The sequence below is a fragment of the Cyprinodon tularosa genome, unplaced genomic scaffold (assembly GCF_016077235.1).
Source record: "Cyprinodon tularosa strain WSP-4 unplaced genomic scaffold, ASM1607723v1 ctg1508, whole genome shotgun sequence".
NCBI lineage: Eukaryota > Metazoa > Chordata > Actinopteri > Cyprinodontiformes > Cyprinodontidae > Cyprinodon > Cyprinodon tularosa.
In genome coordinates, this window is record NW_024038341.1 from 27,904 (window position 1) to 46,160 (window position 18,257).

Here is an 18,257-nt window from a genome sequence, read left to right on the forward strand (position 1 = left end):
CGTCAGGAGGAGTTTATCATTAACTGTTTATTTCAGTTAAAGTGTCTGAACATTTCAAACGCTAAAAACAGTTCTATGTTTTCTGTTCTATGTTTTCTCTTCTATTTTCTCCCTTTTCTCCATAAATACTAAATTGAATATTTCTCTGGGATTTCATGGTTCAGTCATTTCAGTTTTATAAGGAAATTAATAAAAATGTTAATTAATGCAGCGTTTCACTCTGTAACCATGGTAACCCATGTCACTCTTTAGCATCACTAGAATATGTTTTCATATAAAATAGAAATATCTAACCAGAGCTTTAGAAATGAACCGTATGTTTGCTTCACTTTCTCAGGGCTGCCAACTTTTCAGCAAACCTTGGATCGAGATTTTAAAATCGTTGGAGAGGAAACCGTGTCAGACTCTGAGGATTTAACTGAAACAAACGTTACTGAATAAAAAGAAGTGATCCGCAGTTATGTGGAACATTTTCACACAACATACATCATTTTTTATAATCTGGTGATTTTTAGAGAATTGAAATAAAAGTATTAGTCCCACAAAATACTGAATAATCAGAATCAGACTTTAATAATCGCAGAGGGAAATTACTCTAAACTGTTTATTAATAATTCTATGCAACTCAAGTAAAATAAATAACGTGAAACAAATGAGTCATTACTGGATTATTGGTAATAGGCTAAGGATTAAAATCCTAATTATCTTATTTAATTTTTACTATTGGAAATTCAGACCTATGAGGCTGTAGATTCTATAAAAACTCTCTCTGATGCGACAGCATTTCTGTAGAGGTTTCATTTTGGTAGATATGATGGAAATTAACTTTTTAAACATTTAATGGAGATAAATAAAGGGTGTAACTTTGGTGAAAGTTGGTGGGTATGGGGGGGGCCTACAGTTACTCCACACTAACGCCTTCAACAGGGTTTGTTTTTTACAAAATTGAGCTCAAACACGTTTATTGAGCTTTCCTTTTGTTAAGAACACAGTAGAACCAAAATAAACTGATATTTATATTTATGGACGGTTAAACATGAATGTATATTAAAAAAAAGGATGAATAACAGCTGATTCTGATGCCAACAGTAATAAATCATTCCTCCCTAGAATGCAAACAATTTCACTTTCATCCATCCAGAAAAATGTGGATTGATTGATTGGAAGTTTTCCATTTTAACGACATCAGTGATTATCCTCCTTCAAAAGCAGCAAAATCTAATTTAGAAAAGAGTACGGAGCAGGATTAGGACCACTGAAAACATTTCTGAAAGTTAACACATTTTACTTCAGTATAATATGAGAAAAAAGTCGGATCAGATTCTGATATTTTTTTCCTCAGAATTCTGACTTTAATCTTAGAATTCTGACTTTTTTCTCATATTATACTTGAATAAAATCTAAAAATCAGTTAACTGAAATAATCAGTGAATTGAAATGATTTCCCCACCAGTCCTTCAGAAAGTTAAACCTGTGACCTAAATGCATCCCTCTGGTTTCTCCTCTGTGGTTTCAGGGTAACTGAGCTGTTCTGCACATCCTCTCTGGATGCAGTTGGTCTTTTCTTGGCTGATCTTTTGAAAAATAAAATGCAATCAATCTTTTCTGTTGTGGATCTCCTTTGGGTTTGTGAGTCAAACCTGAAAGCTTTAAGAGTTTAGTTTACTGTTGGTTTAATTAGTCCAAAAATCAAACGGGAGATAAACTGAGCAAAACATGGACTAAACTGAGATTAAACCAGGAGGCTAAATTAGAGTAAACAAGGATTAAAGACTGATTAAAAAAATAAAATAAATAAAAACAGCTGTAGATGTAGAGAAAATAAACAGTTGGATCCTAAACTCTCACATTGATTATTTAAGCCAGCTGCTATATAGTTTATTCATATTTACTAAAGCGCTCAAATCTTCATTCATTTACAAAGTGAATAATCTTAGTCCAGATTAAATCAAATCAAATGTCCTTCCTGGTAGTAACCTATTTGCAGCTATTTCAATATCTGGCTCAGTGAACAGGTGTGCTGGTGGAAAAATACGGACCGGATCTGAACCCGGCTCCTCCCTGTATGTTAGCAGCACTAAGGTTGTGTTGAAAACGCGGCATTGCATTTGTAGATATAAATAACTGGAATGGAGTTGAGTTTTAATGTCCGTCATTCTTTTGCGTGAAAAGATGGAGAAAAGGAGTGAGAGAGTGAAGACACTGATGGGTGAGTCTCACTCCCAGTGGGTGAGACATGACCGCCCTGTTTTCTTAATCTAATCAGATTATTTTCTGATGAAATCATCCGATTATCAGTATCTAGATGTTAGAAAAAACATTAAACTGATTTTATTTTCCTCTAAAGTTTGATGAATAATTAGTTTCAACGGGAAATGAATCAGTTTATAGAAATAGTCCAACTAGATGAACCCAAAGAAAACCTGCGGGAACCTTTTTCAGGGGGCGCGCGGTGGTCACGTGACTGCATCATGTGATCAGGCGGAAAGAAACAGCAGGAGGAGGATTCTTCTTCTTCTGTTCCTGGATGCAGTTTCTGCTCTGATTAGCAGCTCAGAACTGAAATTCTACTTGTTCTGTTTCTGAGCGGAACCAGCAGCTGCTGCTGACGGAGGTAAGATCACCGGGATCACCTGGTTCCTCCTGACCGGCCTCAGAGCCTCCAGCTCCGGCTGCAGTTTCTCTGATCGGTCCAGATGTTCCAGGAGAGTCCGAATAAAAACTGCAGCAGAAACACTGCAGAACTTCTGAGCCTGAAGATCTATGTTAAAGCTGAGAGTAAGGTGGAGGTAGCTTCATGGTTCAGAAGATTAATTATTGAGTTAATTGAAGGAGAAGAAGAAGGAGACAAAGGAGGAAAGAGGTGCATGATGGGAAATATAGAGTATATAGAGGGCGTCCCCATAGAACAGATTATTATTATAGCAGGATTATTATCCATGGTTATTAAACAGGCCGTTTGCATGGCTGTTTATATAGATGTTCTACAATAAAGCTCTGTAGATCTGCTTGAACTGGAAAGAGCCTTCAGATGACATGATGTGAATTGGAGCTATAAAAATAAACGGAATAGAATTGAATTATATATATATACTTATTGCTCAGGCTGTTAGATAGTTATTGCTCATTCTGCATTGCAGCAGTTATTGCCAGTGTAGCATTGTACTAAAATAAAGATGTGGTTTAGCTTAGACTTAGACTTTATAGACTTAGACTAACGTTATTTGTCTAACTCTATCTTACAAATGTCATGACAGCTAGAACAGCTTTCATGAACCACCAAGAACCCATGTGTCCTATCTGTTGGTTCCAAACGGAACGTTTTCTCTGCCGATTAGTCGTATCTGTCGGTTCCAAACGGAACGTTTTCTCTGCTGATTAGTCGTATCTGTCGGTTCCAAACGGAACGTTTTCTCTGCCGATTAGTCGTATCTGTCGGTTCCAAACGGAACGTTTTCTCTGCTTATTAGTCGTATCTGTCGGTTCCAAACGGAACGTTTTCTCCGCCGATTAGTCGTATCTGTCGGTTCCAAACGGAACGTTTTCTCTGCTTATTAGTCGTATCTGTCGGTTCCAAACGGAACGTTTTCTCTGCTTATTAGTCGTATCTGTCGGTTCCAAACGGAACGTTTTCTCTGCTGATTAGTCGTATCTGTCGGTTCCAAACGGAACGTTTTCTCTGCTTATTAGTCGTATCTGTCGGTTCCAAACGGAACGTTTTCTCCGCTTATTAGTCGTATCTGTCGGTTCCAAACGGAATGTTTTCTCTGCCGATTAGTCGTATCTGTCGGTTCCAAACGGAACGTTTTCTCCGCCGATTAGTCGTATCTGTCGGTTCCAAACGGAACGTTTTCTCCGCTTATTAGTCGTATCTGTCGGTTCCAAACGGAATGTTTTCTTCGCCGATTAGTCGTATCTGTCGGTTCCAAACGGAACGTTTTCTCTGCTTATTAGTCGTATCTGTCGGTTCCAAACGGAACGTTTTCTCCGCTTATTAGTCGTATCTGTCGGTTCCAAACGGAACGTTTTCTCTGCCGATTAGTCGTATCTGTCGGTTCCAAACGGAATGTTTTCTCTGCTTATTAGTCGTATCTGTCGGTTCCAAACGGAACGTTTTCTCTGCTTATTAGTCGTATCTGTCGGTTCCAAACGGAACGTTTTCTCTGCCGATTAGTCGTATCTGTCGGTTCCAAACGGAACGTTTTCTCTGCCGATTAGTCGTATCTGTCGGTTCCAAACGGAACGTTTTCTCTGCTTATTAGTCGTATCTGTCGGTTCCAAACGGAACGTTTTCTCCGCCGATTAGTCATATCTGTCGGTTCCAAACGGAACGTTTTCTCTGCCGATTAGTCGTATCTGTCGGTTCCAAACGGAACGTTTTCTCTGCTTATTAGTCGTATCTGTCGGTTCCAAACGGAACGTTTTCTCCGCCGATTAGTCGTATCTGTCGGTTCCAAACGGAACGTTTTCTCTGCTTATTAGTCGTATCTGTCGGTTCCAAACGGAACGTTTTCTCCGCTTATTAGTCGTATCTGTCGGTTCCAAACGGAACGTTTTCTCTGCTTATTAGTCATATCTGTCGGTTCCAAACGGAACGTTTTCTCTGCTTATTAGTCGTATCTGTCGGTTCCAAACGGAACGTTTTCTCTGCTTATTAGTCGTATCTGTCGGTTCCAAACGGAACGTTTTCTCTGCCGATTAGTCGTATCTGTCGGTTCCAAACGGAACGTTTTCTCTGCCGATTAGTCGTATCTGTCGGTTCCAAACGGAACGTTTTCATTGCTTATTAGTCGTATCTGTCGGTTCCAAACGGAACGTTTTCTCTGCTTATTAGTCGTATCTGTTGGTTCCAAATGGAACGTTTTCTCCGCCGATTAGTCGTATCTGTCGGTTCCAAACGGAATGTTTTCTCCGCCGATTAGTCGTATCTGTCGGTTCCAAACGGAACGTTTTCTCCGCCGATTAGTCGTATCTGTTGGTTCCAAACGGAAAGTTTTCTCTGCTTATTAGTCGTATCTGTCGGTTCCAAATGGAACGTTTTCTCCGCCGATTAGTCGTATCTGTTGGTTCCAAACGGAACGTTTTCTCCGCCGATTAGTCGTATCTGTCGGTTCCAAACGGAACGTTTTCTCTGCTTATTAGTCGTATCTGTCGGTTCCAAACGGAACGTTTTCTCCGCTTATTAGTCGTATCTGTTGGTTCCAAACGGAACGTTTTCTCCGCCGATTAGTCGTATCTGTCGGTTCCAAACGGAACGTTTTCTCCGCCGATTAGTCGTATCTGTCGGTTCCAAACGGAATGTTTTCTCTGCTTATTAGTCGTATCTGTCGGTTCCAAACGGAACGTTTTCTCCGCCGATTAGTCGTATCTGTCGGTTCCAAACGGAATGTTTTCTCCGCCGATTAGTCGTATCTGTCGGTTCCAAACGGAACGTTTTCTCCGCCGATTAGTCGTATCTGTTGGTTCCAAACGGAACGTTTTCTCTGCTTATTAGTCGTATCTGTCGGTTCCAAACGGAACGTTTTCTCCGCCGATTAGTCGTATCTGTCGGTTCCAAACGGAATGTTTTCTCCGCCGATTAGTCGTATCTGTCGGTTCCAAACGGAACGTTTTCTCCGCCGATTAGTCGTATCTGTCGGTTCCAAACGGAACGTTTTCTCCGCCGATTAGTCGTATCTGTTGGTTCCAAACGGAACGTTTTCTCCGCTGATTAGTCGTATCTGTCGGTTCCAAACGGAACGTTTTCTCTGCCGATTAGTCGTATCTGTTGGTTCCAAACGGAACGTTTTCTCCGCCGATTAGTCGTATCTGTTGGTTCCAAACGGAACGTTTTCTCCGCTGATTAGTCGTATCTGTCGGTTCCAAACGGAATGTTTTCTCTGCCGATTAGTCGTATCTGTCGGTTCCAAACGGAACGTTTTCTCCGCCGATTAGTCGTATCTGTTGGTTCCAAACGGAACGTTTTCTCTGCTTATTAGTCGTATCTGTCGGTTCCAAACGGAACGTTTTCTCCGCCGATTAGTCGTATCTGTCGGTTCCAAACGGAATGTTTTCTCCGCCGATTAGTCGTATCTGTCGGTTCCAAACGGAATGTTTTCTCTGCCGATTAGTCGTATCTGTCGGTTCCAAACGGAACGTTTTCTCCGCCGATTAGTCGTATCTGTTGGTTTCCAAAAAGGAAACCGGGCTTTCCTCCCCCCCGAAGTCGTAAATTTTGGGTTTGGGTTCCAAACGGAACGTTTTCTTCTTTATTTCGTATCTGTCGGTTTCCCAAAGGAAAAGTTTTCTCCCGCCGTTAGTGTATCGTTTTTGGGTTTCCAAAAAAGGAACGTTTCCTCGCCGTTATCATATCCCCGCGGGGTTTCCAAACGGGAAAGTTTTCTTGTTATTAGTCTATCGCGGTTTCCCCCAAAAGGAAAGTTTTCCTTTATTAGTCGTTCTGTCGGTTCCCCAAACGGAACGTTTTCTCTGGTTATTTGTCGTATCTGTCGGTTCCCAAAAGGAACTTTTCTCTTTTTATTAGTCGTTCTGTCGGTTCCAAAGGAACGTTTTCTCTGCTTATTATATATCTGTCGGTTTTCCAAACGGAAAGTTTTTCTGGTTATTAGTCTTCTGTTTGGTTCCCAAAAAATTTTTCTCTGCTTATTTTCGAAACTGTCGGTTCCAAATGGAACGTTTTTCTCCCCCGATTTGTGTTCTGTTGGTTCCAAAAAGGAAAGTTTTCTCGTGATTAGTCATCTGTCGGTTTTTCCAAGGAACGTTTTCTTGCTTATTAGGTATCTGCGGTTCCAAATGGAAAAGTTTTCTCTGCTTATTTTGTGTATCTTCGGTTCCAAATGGAAAGTTTTCTTGTTTTTTAGCGTATCTGTCGGTTCCCCAAAAGGCTTTTTCCCCTGTATTGCGTTTTCTGGTTCCAAAGGGGAAATTTTTTTTCTGTTTTTAGTCGTATCTGTCGGGTTCCAAAAGGGAAAGTTTTTTCCCCCCGATTGTCGTTCTGTTGGTTCCCAAACGGAACGTTTCCTCCGCCCCTTGTCGTAACTGTTGGTTCCAAACGGAAAGTTTTTCTGTTATTTGTCTATCTGTCGGTTTCCAAACGGAACGTTTTTCTCCGCCCATTAGTCTATCTGTTGGTTCCAAACGGAACGTTTCCTCCGCCCATTAGTCTATCTGGGTTCCAAACGGGAAAGTTTTTTCTTTGCTTATTTGTCGAATCGTCGGGTTTCAAAGGAAAGTTTTTTCCCTCTGTTTTAGTCTATCTGTTGGTTCCAAACGGAAAGTTTTTCTGCTTTTTAGTCGATCTGTGGGTTTCCAAAAGGGCGTTTTCTTCTTTTTAGTCGTATTGTTTGGTCCAAAAAGGAAAGTTTTCTCTGCTTTTTTTTTTATCTGTCGGTTCCAAATGGAAGTTTTTTCCGCCCATTAGTCGATCTGTTGGTTCCAAAAGGGAAGTTTCCTCCGCCGATTATCGTATCTGTTTGGGCCAAACGGAACGTTTTTCCCGCTTATTAGTCTATCTTTGGTTCCAAACGGGAATTTTTCTCCCCCCGATTAGTCGTATTGTTTGGGTTTCCCAAAGGAACGTTTCCGCCGATTAAAGTTTTTATTGTCGGTTCCAAACGGGAAATTTTCTCTTTTTTTATTTTAGTTATCTGTCGGTTCCAAAGGAAGTTTTCTCTGCTTTTTAGTCGTATCTGTCGTTCCAAAGGAACGTTTTTTTTCCCGGTTATTATTCCGTAATCTGTTGGTTTTTAAAAGGAACTTTTCCTGCTTATTAGTCGTATCTGTCGGTTCCAAACGGGGAATGTTTTCTCTCTGAAAATTTGTCGTTCTGTCGGTTCCAAAAGGGAAAGTTTTCTTGCCGATAGTTTGTATCTGTCGTTCCAAACGGAATTTTCTCTGCCAAAATTTGTCGTAAATTGCGGGTTCCAAACGGGCGTTTTTCTTGCTTATTAGTCGATCGCGGTTCCCCCAAAAACGTTTTCTCCCGCCCCCCTTTTTGTCGTATTTTCGGTTCCAAACGGGAAAAAAATTTTTTTCCCCCGCTTTTTAGTCGTACTGCGGTTCCAAAAAGGGAAAGTTTTCCCTTCTGCTGATTAGTGTATTTGTCGGTTCAAACGGGGTGTTTTCTTCCCGATTTGTTTTTTCCGTAAGTCGGGTTAAACGGAAAAAAATTGTTTTTTTATAGTCGTATCTGTTGGTTCCAAAAGGAAGTTTTTTTTCTCCCCTGATTTCGTATCTGCGGTTCCAAACGGAAAAGTTTTTTTGCCAAATTTAGTTTTTTCTGCGGTCCCAAAAGGAAAGTTTTTCCCCCGATTAGTCGTATCGTTGGTTCCAACGGAATGTTTTCTCCTTTTTAGTGTATCTGTCGGTTCCAAATGGGAAAGTTTTCCCCGCCCTTAGTCGTATTGTCGGTTCCAAACGGAATGTTTTTCTCCGCCCATTTGTGTAAATTTTTTCTTCCAAACGGAAAGTTTTCTTTGCCGATTAGTCGTATCGTCGGTTCCAAACGGAACTTTTCCTCCGCCGATTAGTCATATCTGTTGGTTCCAAACGGAACGTTTTCTTGTTATTAGCGTATCTGTCGGTTCCAAAAGGAACGTTTTTCCGCCCATTTTTTTGGGTATCTGTTTGGTTCCAAAGGGTTTCCTCCCCCATTGTATTTGTCGGTTTCCCAAAAAACGGTTTTTTTTGCTTATTTTCGATTGTCGGTTTTCCAAACGGAAGTTTTCTCGCTTATTTCGTAACGCGGGTTCCAAACGGACGTTTTTTCTGCCCATTAGTCGTATCGTCGGTTCCAAAAGGAAAGTTTTTTTTGGCCGATTAGTTGTTTTTTGTGGTTCCCAAAAGGAACGGTTTTTTTCTGCTAATTAGTCATATCTGTCGGTTCCAAACGGAAAGTTTTCTCTGCTAAAATTGTCATATCGTCGGTTCCAAATGGAACGTTTTTTTCGCCGATTTAGTCGTATCTGTCGGTTCCAAACGGAACTTTTTTGCTTTTTAGTCGTACTTTTGGGTTCCAAAAAGGAACGTTTTCTCCGCCGTTAGTCGTAGGGGGTTCCAAACCAAAGTTTTTTTGGGTTAAAAGGGGCCAAAGTGTTTTTTTTAAAAGGCCTTTTTCGGGGGGGGGGCCCCCTCGCGGGAAGGGGAAAATGGATTCTGTCGGTTCCAAACGGAATGTTTTTTTCCCCCTGATTTTGTTATCTGTCGGTTTTCCCAAAAGGAACGTTTTTCTCTGCTTATTTGTGTATTGTTTTTTTCCAAACGGGAAAGTTTTCCCGCTGTTATGTATTTTCGTTCCAAAAAAGTAATGTTTTCTAGCCGATTAGCTATCTGCGGTTCCAAAAGGAAACGTTTTCTCCGCCGTTAGCGTATCTGTTGGTTCCAAACGGAAAAGTTTTCTCTGCTTTATTAGCGATATCGCGGTTCCAAATGGAAAAAAGTTTTTCCCCCGGGATTTAGTCTTACGGGTTCCAAAGGAAAATTTTTTCCCCCCGGGGGAAAATTATTGTTAAACTGGGAAAAAGGAATGTTTTTTCGCCGATTAGTCGTTTCTGTGGTTCCAAACGGAACGTTTTCTCCGCTTATTGTTATCTGTTGGTTCCAAACGGAAAGTTTTCTCTGCTTATTGTTTATCTTCGGTTTCCAAATGGAACGTTTTTTTCCGCCGATTGTCGTATCGTTTTTGGTTCCAAACGGAAATTTCCTCCCCCGATTGTCGTTTTTCTGTTGGTTCCAAAAAGGAACGTTTTTTCTCTGCTTATTAGTCGTATCTGTCGGGGTTCCAAACGGAACTTTTTTTCCCCCCGTTTGTGATTGTTGGTTCCAAACGGAACGTTTCCCCCGCCCATTGTCATTTGTCGGTTCCAAACGGAAAAGTTTTCTCGCTTATTAGTCGTATCTGCGGTTTCCCAAAAGGAACGTTTTTTCCCCGCTTATTAGTCGTTTCGTGGTTCCAAAAAGGAACGTTTTCTCTGGTTATTAGCGATCTGTCGGTTCCAAAAGGAACTTTTTTCTTGTTATTAGTCGTATCGGCCGGTTCAAAAAAAAAGGAAAAAGTTTTCTTGTGAAGTGATTTCGGTTCCAAACAACGTTTTCTCTCCGATTAGGTATCTGTCGTTCCAAACGGAAGTTTTCTCTGCGATTAGTCTTTTCTGTGGTTTCCAAACGGAACGTTTTCTTTTGCTTTTAGTCGTTTCTGTCGGTTTCCCAAAAGGAACGTTTTCTTCCCCGGCCGATTAGTCGTTTTTCTTTTTTCGGTTCCCGGAAAGTTTTTCTGCTTATTTGGTTTGTTCGTGGTTCCAAACGGGAAAAATTTTTTTTCCCCCCCGATTTGTGTATCTGTCGGTTCCAAAGGAAAAGTTTTCCCTTCCCCATTGTGTACTGTCGGGTTCCCCCAAAGGGGAAAGTTTTCTCGCTTTTGTCGTATCTGTTGGTTCCAAACGGAACTTTTTCTCCGGGGTTGTGTATCTGTCGGGTTTTCCAAAAAAGGAATGTTTTCTTCCCGATTAGTGTATCGGGGGTTCCAAAAGGAACGTTTTCTCCCCCAAATTTGTGTATCTGTTTTGGTTCCAAAGGAATGTTTTCTCTGCTTTTAGTCGTTTTTGTCGGGTTCCAAAAAAACTTTTCTCCCGATTTTAATCTGCGGGTTCCAAACGGAATGTTTTCCCGCCGAAAATTTTCCCCTATCTTCGGGTTTCCAAAAAGGAAATGTTTTTTCCTTTTTTCCCCATTTTTCTTCGTTGGTTCCAAAAAAAGGGGAAAGTTTCCTCCGCCCATTAGTCATATTGTTTGGTTCCCAAAAGGAACGTTTCCTCTTATTAGTCGTATCTGCGGTTCCAAAAAGGAAACCCTTTTCTCCGCGATTTTTATTTTGTTGGTTCCAAACGGAACTTTCCTGCCCTTTTTTTAAATTTTAAAAACTTCGGGGTTTTCCCAAAAGGAAGTTTTTTCTCCCAAATTGTCTATCCTTTTTTCCAAAAAGGAAAGTTTTCTTTTTTTTTGTCGTATCTGTCGGTTCCAAATTTTGGACGTTTTTGGAAGTTTTCTGTCTTTAAAAGGGAATTTTTTTCCATTAGGGCGTATCTGTCGGGGTTTTTCCCAAAAGGGAAAGTTTTCTCGTAAAAGTATTCGTCGGTTTCCAACAAATTTCTCTGCTAATTAATACTGGGGGCCAAATGGAACGTTTTTTGGGAAAAAGTCGATTGCGGGGTTTAAAGGAACGTTTTTCCGCATTGTGTAGGGGGGTTCCCCGGAAAATTTTCTGCGTTAGGACGCGGTTTCCAGGAGTTTTCTTTATTAGGGGGGGGGTTTTGGGTTTAAACGGAAGGTTTCTCCGGAATTAGGTTAGGGGGTTAAAGGGAATGTTTTTGTATTTGGATGGGGGTTGGGGTTTTTTTTTTTCCTTTTTTGCCGATTAGTCGTATCTGTCGGTTCCAAACGGAACGTTTTCTCCGCCGATTAGTCGTATCTGTCGGTTCCAAACGGAACGTTTTCTCTGCTTATTAGTCGTATCTGTCGGTTCCAAATGGAACGTTTTCTCCGCCGATTAGTCGTATCTGTCGGTTCCAAACGGAATGTTTTCTCCGCCGATTAGTCGTATCTGTCGGTTCCAAACGGAACGTTTTCTCTGCTTATTAGTCGTATCTGTTGGTTCCAAACGGAACGTTTTCTCCGCCGATTAGTCGTATCTGTTGGTTCCAAACGGAATGTTTTCTCCGCCGATTAGTCGTATCTGTTGGTTCCAAACGGAATGTTTTCTCCGCCGATTAGTCGTATCTGTCGGTTCCAAACGGAATGTTTTCTCCGCCGATTAGTCGTATCTGTTGGTTCCAAACGGAACGTTTTCTCTGCTTATTAGTCGTATCTGTTGGTTCCAAACGGAACGTTTTCTCCGCCGATTAGTCGTATCTGTCGGTTCCAAACGGAATGTTTTCTCCGCCGATTAGTCGTATCTGTCGGTTCCAAACGGAATGTTTTCTCCGCCGATTAGTCGTATCTGTTGGTTCCAAACGGAGTGTTTTCTCCGCCGATTAGTCGTATCTGTTGGTTCCAAACGGGATGTTTTCTCCGCCGATTAGTCGTATCTGTCGGTTCCAAACGGAGTGTTTTCTCCGCCGATTAGTCGTATCTGTTGGTTCCAAACGGAACGTTTTCTCTGCTTATTAGTCGTATCTGTTGGTTCCAAACGGAACGTTTTCTCCGCCGATTAGTCGTATCTGTCGGTTCCAAACGGAATGTTTTCTCCGCCGATTAGTCGTATCTGTTGGTTCCAAACGGAAATGCCCCACTGACTTGTGCTCGTTGCCTTGGCAGCGCCAGGATGGGCTCGGCGGTGGAACGGACGGACAAACACGTCAGAGAGTACCTGATCTACAGAGGCTTCACCGGGACGCTCAAACAGCTGGACAGCGACATCAAAGCTGACAAGGAGAAAGGTTTCCGGGTGAGCGGGAACGTCTGGAAGCAGAACCTGAGCAGAACCGGTTTGCTGTGAGCGGTTGGAGGCTGACGGGGTGTCTGTGCTCCTCCAGGTGGATAAAATCATCGATCAGCTGCAGCAGCTGGTGCAGAGCTGCGACCTGCCGGGTCTGAAGGAGTACTGGCTCTATCTGGACCGCCGCCTGTTCTGCAGACTGGAGGATGTCTACCGGCCCACTGTGAACAAGCTGAGGACCAGCCTGTACCGCTACTATGTCATCAACACCATCCAGGTACCAGCTGAGCGCTGCAGTAGCAGCTGCCGGATCGCTGCTCCCACCTGAGCTCTGCTCCGTCTCTCATCCTGCAGAAAGGGAACGTGGAGAAGACCCAGGAGTTCTTCCAGAAACAGGCGCTGGAGCTGCAGGCTCAGGCCGAGTGGCGCGACTGGTTCGTCCTGCCTTTCATCCCGGCTCCTGAGCAGAACCCGGCCTTCGCCCCGTACTTCTCCCGGCAGTGGGCCGACACCTTCCTGGTCTCCCTGCACAACTTCCTGTCCGTCCTCTTCCAGTGTGTCCATATCCTTCAGCTGCACACTTAGAGCTTTTATCCTAGATCAGGTCTGTTTATGTGGATAGGTTCTCCTCAGCAGGATCAAAGTTCTGCTGGTTTCTGGTTCTTAACTTGGTTCCACCTCAGCCCGTCCTGCTGAGCTTTGATGCTGAAGTCCAGAAGATGACCAGCCTGATGGAGGAGAATGAACAGCAGCGCCAGACGGTGAGCATGAAGCAGGGTTCTCTGGGCTTTGACTAGGCCTTCACTCTACAGGAGTTCTGCTGGGTTCGGATCCTTTCGGTCCCTCTGGGTTTTGGGTCGTCTGGTTTCTGCTCCTTCAAACTCCCAGGAGGCCAGGCTGGTTCAAGGTCATGACCTTTGACCTGGTAACTGGGGCCTGCAGACTCTGAGGGCTGAGCCACACACTTCCTCACCATCCCATGTCTGACCCTCAGCTGTGGAGGATGGAAATGGGCTGGCGATGGGTTAATGAATGCTCTCTCAGGCTGGCGATGGGTTAATGAATGCTCTCTCAGGCTGGCGATGGGTTAATGAATGCTCTCTCAGGCTGGCGATGGGTTAATGAATGCTCTCTCAGGCTGGCGATGGGTTAATGAATGCTCTCTCAGGCTGGCGTCGGGTTAATGAATGCTCTCTCAGGCTGGTGTCGGGTTAATGAATGCACTCTCAGCCTGAGGTCGGGTTAATGAATGCTCTCTCAGGCTGGTGTCGGGTTAATGAATGCACTCTCAGCCTGGGGTCGGGTTAATGAATGCTCTCTCAGGCTGGTGTCGGGTTAATGAATGCTCTCTCAGGCTGGCGATGGGTTAATGAATGCTCTCTCAGGCTGGCGATGGGTTAATGAATGCTCTCTCAGGCTGGCGATGGGTTAATGAATGCTCTCTCAGGCTGGCGATGGGTTAATGAATGCTCTCTCAGCCTGGCGTTGGGTTAATGAATGCTCTCAGGCTGGCGTCGGGTTAATGAATGCTCTCTCAGGCTGGCGTCGGGTTAATGAATGCTCTCTCAGGCTGGCGTCGGGTTAATGAATGCACCCTCAGCCTGGGGTCGGGTTAATGAATGCTCTCTCAGGCTGGTGTCGGGTTAATGAATGCTCTCTCAGGCTGGCGATGGGTTAATGAATGCTCTCTCAGGCTGGCGATGGGTTAATGAATGCTCTCTCAGGCTGGCGTCGGGTTAATGAATGCTCTCTCAGCCTGGCGTCGGGTTAATGAATGCTTTCTCAGCCTGGCGTCGGGTTAATGAATGCTCTCTCAGCCTGGGGTCGGGTTCATAAATGCTCTCTCAGGCTGGCGTCTGGTTAATGAATGCTCTCTCAGCCTGGGGTCGGGTTAATGAATGCTCTCTCAGCCTGGGGTCGGGTTAATGAATGCTCTCTCAGCCTGGCGTCGGGTTAATGAATGCTCTCTTAGGCTGGCGTCAGGTTAATGAATACTTTCTCAGCCTGGCGTCGGGTTTATGAATGCTTTCTCAGCCTGGCGTCGGGTTAATGAATGCTCTCTTAGGCTGGCGTCGGGTTAATGAATGCTCTCTCAGGCTGGCGTCGGGTTAATGAATGCTCTCTCCGGCTGGCGATGGGTTAATGAATGCTCTCTCAGCCTGGCGTCGGGTTTATGAATGCTTTCTCAGCCTGGCGTCGGGTTAATGAATGCTCTCTTAGGCTGGCGTCGGGTTAATGAATGCTCTCTCAGGCTGGCGTCGGGTTAATGGCGTTGGGTTAATGAATGCTCTCTCAGGCTGGCGTCGGGTTAATGAATGCCCTCTCAGCCTGGCGTTTGGTTAATGAATGCTCTCTCAGCCTGGCGTCGGGTTAATGAATGCTCTCTTAGGCTGGCGTCAGGTTAATGAATGCTTTCTCAGCCTGGCGTCGGGTTTATGAATGCTTTCTCAGCCTGGTGTCGGGTTAATGAATGCTCTCTTAGGCTGGCGTCGGGTTAATGAATGCTCTCTCAGGCTGGCGTCGGGTTAATGAATGCTCTCTCCAGCTGGCGATGGGTTAATGAATGCTCTCTCAGCCTGGCGTCGGGTTAATGAATGCTCTCTTAGGCTGGCGTCGGGTTAATGAATGCTCTCTCAGGCTGGCGTTGGGTCAATGAATGCTCTCTTAGGCTGGCGTCGGGTTAATGAATGCTCTCTCAGGCTGGCGTCGGGTTAATGAATGCTCTCTCCGGCTGGCGATGGGTTAATGAATGCTCTCTCAGCCTGGCGTCAGGTTTATGAATGCTTTCTCAGCCTGGCGTCGGGTTAATGAATGCTCTCTTAGGCTGGCGTCGGGTTAATGAATGCTCTCTCAGGCTGGCGTCGGGTTAATGGCGTTGGGTTAATGAATGCTCTCTCAGGCTGGCGTCGGGTTAATGAATGCCCTCTCAGCCTGGCGTTTGGTTAATGAATGCTCTCTCAGGCTGGCGTCGGGTTAATGAATGCTCTCTCAGGCTGGCGTCGGGTTAATGAATGCTCTCTCAGCCTGGCGTTGGGTTAATGAATGCTCTCTCAGGCTGGCGTCGGGTTAATGAATGCTCTCTCAGCCTGGCGTTTGGTTAATGAATGCTCTCTCAGGCTGGTGTCGGGTTAATGAATGCTCTCTCAGCCTGGCGTTGGGTTAATGAATGCTCTCTCAGGCTGGCGTTGGGTTAATGAATGCTCTCTCAGGCTGGCGTTGGGTTAATGAATGCTCTCTCAGGCTGGCGTCGGGTTAATGAATGCTCTTTCCTTTTTGCAGATTTTTGCCCTGCAGACGGAGAGCAGGGAGCAGAAGGATGGAGACCAGATGGTCCAGCATAAGCTGCCGCTGTATGTCCAGAACATGGACCGCCTGGGAGACACTGAGTTGTGAGCCTCTAAGATCTCTCTCTGACTGCAGCACATCTCACTTCCTGTCTCTGAGTCGGCAGCCATCTTTGGTTAAAGAGCTGAAAAGGTTCCAAAGAAGCCTACCATTGGCATCAGTGCTAATGAGTTTTAGCTGAAAGGCTAATTTTCTTCTCATTAATGGGCTAATCCTGGCATTTTACTTTGATGCTAAGGTTGTTAGCTGCAGGAATAAGCTTCACCTCTAAATTAATTACTCTTTAATGTTGTTTTCAACAGTTTTCACTGTTTAAATGATTCACCTTTTATGCTTCAGTTAGCTTAACCTTAGCATTTATCTTTTATGCTAGTGCTGATATTATCAACATTAAATGCTAAAGTTTTTGCTGTTATATTTAGTTCCAATCTTCATAGCGTTTCTTTTTCTTCTCTATTTTAAGCGTTCATATTTTTTAGTAGCTTCTGTGGAAACGTTTAGTAATCCTTCTCTTTGTTTACGTTCAGCTTTAGTGCTAAAGCTTTACTTTGAGATTTTAAGTATTAAATTTCTGTTTTAATGTTGTTAGAACTGACCTTCAATGCTGCTGCTTTAGCATTTCTGTTAATTGACTTCAGTTAGCATGATGCTTTTGTGCTAATTCTGACTCTAATTGATTAAACTTTGTTTCCAAGTCTAATCAAGGAGACTAAAATATGTTTAGAAATAAAAATTGCTTTTAAAAAAAGTCTTCTTTTCATCAATAACTAAATGTTTTGGGCGAAGTGATGAGCCGTCTGACCCGCAGCCATCACAATCAAGCCTTTAAGCTAATCTGATTGTTGCTTAGCAACCAGCATCTTTTAGAGTCACTTAAAAAACCAGGAAGTGTTTCCAAATTTTCTTAGCTTTAAACGTTACGGTGAATGCTTTTATCCTCTGGAATGGAATGTTTATTTAAAATTAATAATTTTTTATTTGTTTATTAACCTTTGCTCCATTTTACCTGAAGTGGCTTTAAATTAAACTTACAGCAGCTGTTGTATTATTTTACGTTTAGCGTTGACATGTCGGCCAAGACATTTCCCTGAACCGTTTCTTACGGCGATAAAAATAGAGAATTTATTCAGCTTTTTACTCTTAGTTTGGGAAGGAAAGTGATTTCCTGGATGTTAGTGATTCAGAGCCAGACTCTCATCATCAGATCCGGTTTATTTATCTGTTCTTTGAAGGAGAATAAAATTCCCACAGAGTCGCCTTTTCAGAAGATTTGAATTCTGGCTTCATGTCATGATATAATAGTGACTTGTTAGTTTATGAATAATTAACTGTTGCTGCTAATTTATTGCTGCTGTTTAAACTGTGATGATTCTGCCAAATAAAGCATTCAGCTGATGAACTGTAATCCTGGTCGGTCAGTGAGCGCCCTGCAGAGTCCAGCTCAGGATGGGATGGTTCATCCAGAACCTTCCTGAATCGGACCAGCAAACATCTACGCCAAGCGTTAATCACTGGGGCTGGTTCTTTGTGAAGTAGAAGGTGGGTCAGAAGAACCACAGAACTGATCCAGACCAGTGAAGAACCAACTGGTTCCCAGTCTGACCGTCCTCCAGTCTAATGAGGAAACTCATTTGGATCTGATCACCTTCAGTGACCTTCAGGAACCGTCACGGTTCCACAATTAGAGTATAATCAATAAATAACAAGAATATCAAGATGAAAGTATAAAAACTGAGAATTAAAAAGATCTGGAGTTATTAACGTCCAAACCAAGAACTGGTCCAACAGGTTCCAGTTCTCCATTATAACCTGTTTAACTTGTGAGTGAACCTGTTTCTGTCTGGGTTTCAGGGACTTGGTGTCGAGTCAGAGATCCTCCAGCGCCTCCACCACCCCGTCCAGGAACTTCTTCTCCACATTCCTGCCTCAAGGAAAACGCACTCCAGGGAAAGCAGCTCCTGTTACCCTGGGATCCTCTCCAAGCCAGACAGCAGTGGGCAAAAAGGAGACCTCGCTCAGTCAGGTGGGGGGCGGGGCTTAATTATGATGTCAACAATTATTATTTAGCTTATTTATTACAAAGGTTCTCATCTGTGTTATTTTGATTATGTTTTAACTTTGTGACGAAGTTCTTTGGTTTGTCCAGAACGCCATTAAACAGTCAGTCCAGTGGTTCCAGTCCATTAAACAGTCAGTCCAGTGGTTCCAGTCCATTAAACAGTCAGTCCAGTGGTTCCAGTCAGTCCAGTGGTTCCAGTCAGTCCAGTGGTTCCAGTCCAATAAACAGTCAGTCCAGTGGTTCCAGTCCATTAAACAGTCAGTCCAGTGGTTCCAGTCCATTAAACAGTCAGTCCAGTGGTTCCAGTCCATTAAACAGTCAGTCCAGTGGTTCCAGTCAGTCCAGTGGTTCCAGTCCATTAAACAGTCAGTCCAGTGGTTCCAGTCCATTAAACAGTCAGTCCAGTGGTTCCAGTCCATTAAT

General features: G+C 43.5%; 1 protein-coding gene across 2 annotated transcripts; it reads left to right on the forward strand.

Moving 5' to 3' along the window:
• The first annotated feature begins 2,459 nt into the window (after nucleotides 1-2,459).
• Nucleotides 2,460-17,834, forward strand: LOC119779753 (WD repeat-containing protein 91-like). Of its 2 annotated transcripts, XM_038279530.1 has the most exons (7): nucleotides 2,460-2,614; nucleotides 12,310-12,439; nucleotides 12,528-12,707; nucleotides 12,785-12,992; nucleotides 13,109-13,191; nucleotides 15,710-15,819; nucleotides 17,627-17,834. In XM_038279530.1, the coding sequence occupies exons 2-7, from the start codon at nucleotides 12,317-12,319 to the stop codon at nucleotides 17,814-17,816; spliced, it is 894 nt and encodes a 297-aa protein (XP_038135458.1). In that variant the 5' UTR covers nucleotides 2,460-2,614; nucleotides 12,310-12,316; the 3' UTR covers nucleotides 17,817-17,834. The 2 variants fall into 2 exon arrangements, with proteins under 2 accessions (XP_038135458.1, XP_038135459.1); XM_038279531.1 differs by lacking the exon at nucleotides 17,627-17,834 and having other exon boundaries at nucleotides 15,710-15,823.
• Nucleotides 17,835-18,257: the final 423 nt, after the last annotated feature.

Coding starts and splice junctions, on each gene's coding strand:
- LOC119779753 (XM_038279530.1), top strand. CDS start 12,317: ATGGGCTCGGCGGTGGAACGGACGGACAAACACGTCAGAGAGTACCTG. Junction 12,993..13,108: donor CGTCCTCTTCCAGTGTGTCC/ATATCCTTCAGC, acceptor ACTTGGTTCCAC/CTCAGCCCGTCCTGCTGAGC. Junction 13,192..15,709: donor ATGAACAGCAGCGCCAGACG/GTGAGCATGAAG, acceptor TCCTTTTTGCAG/ATTTTTGCCCTGCAGACGGA.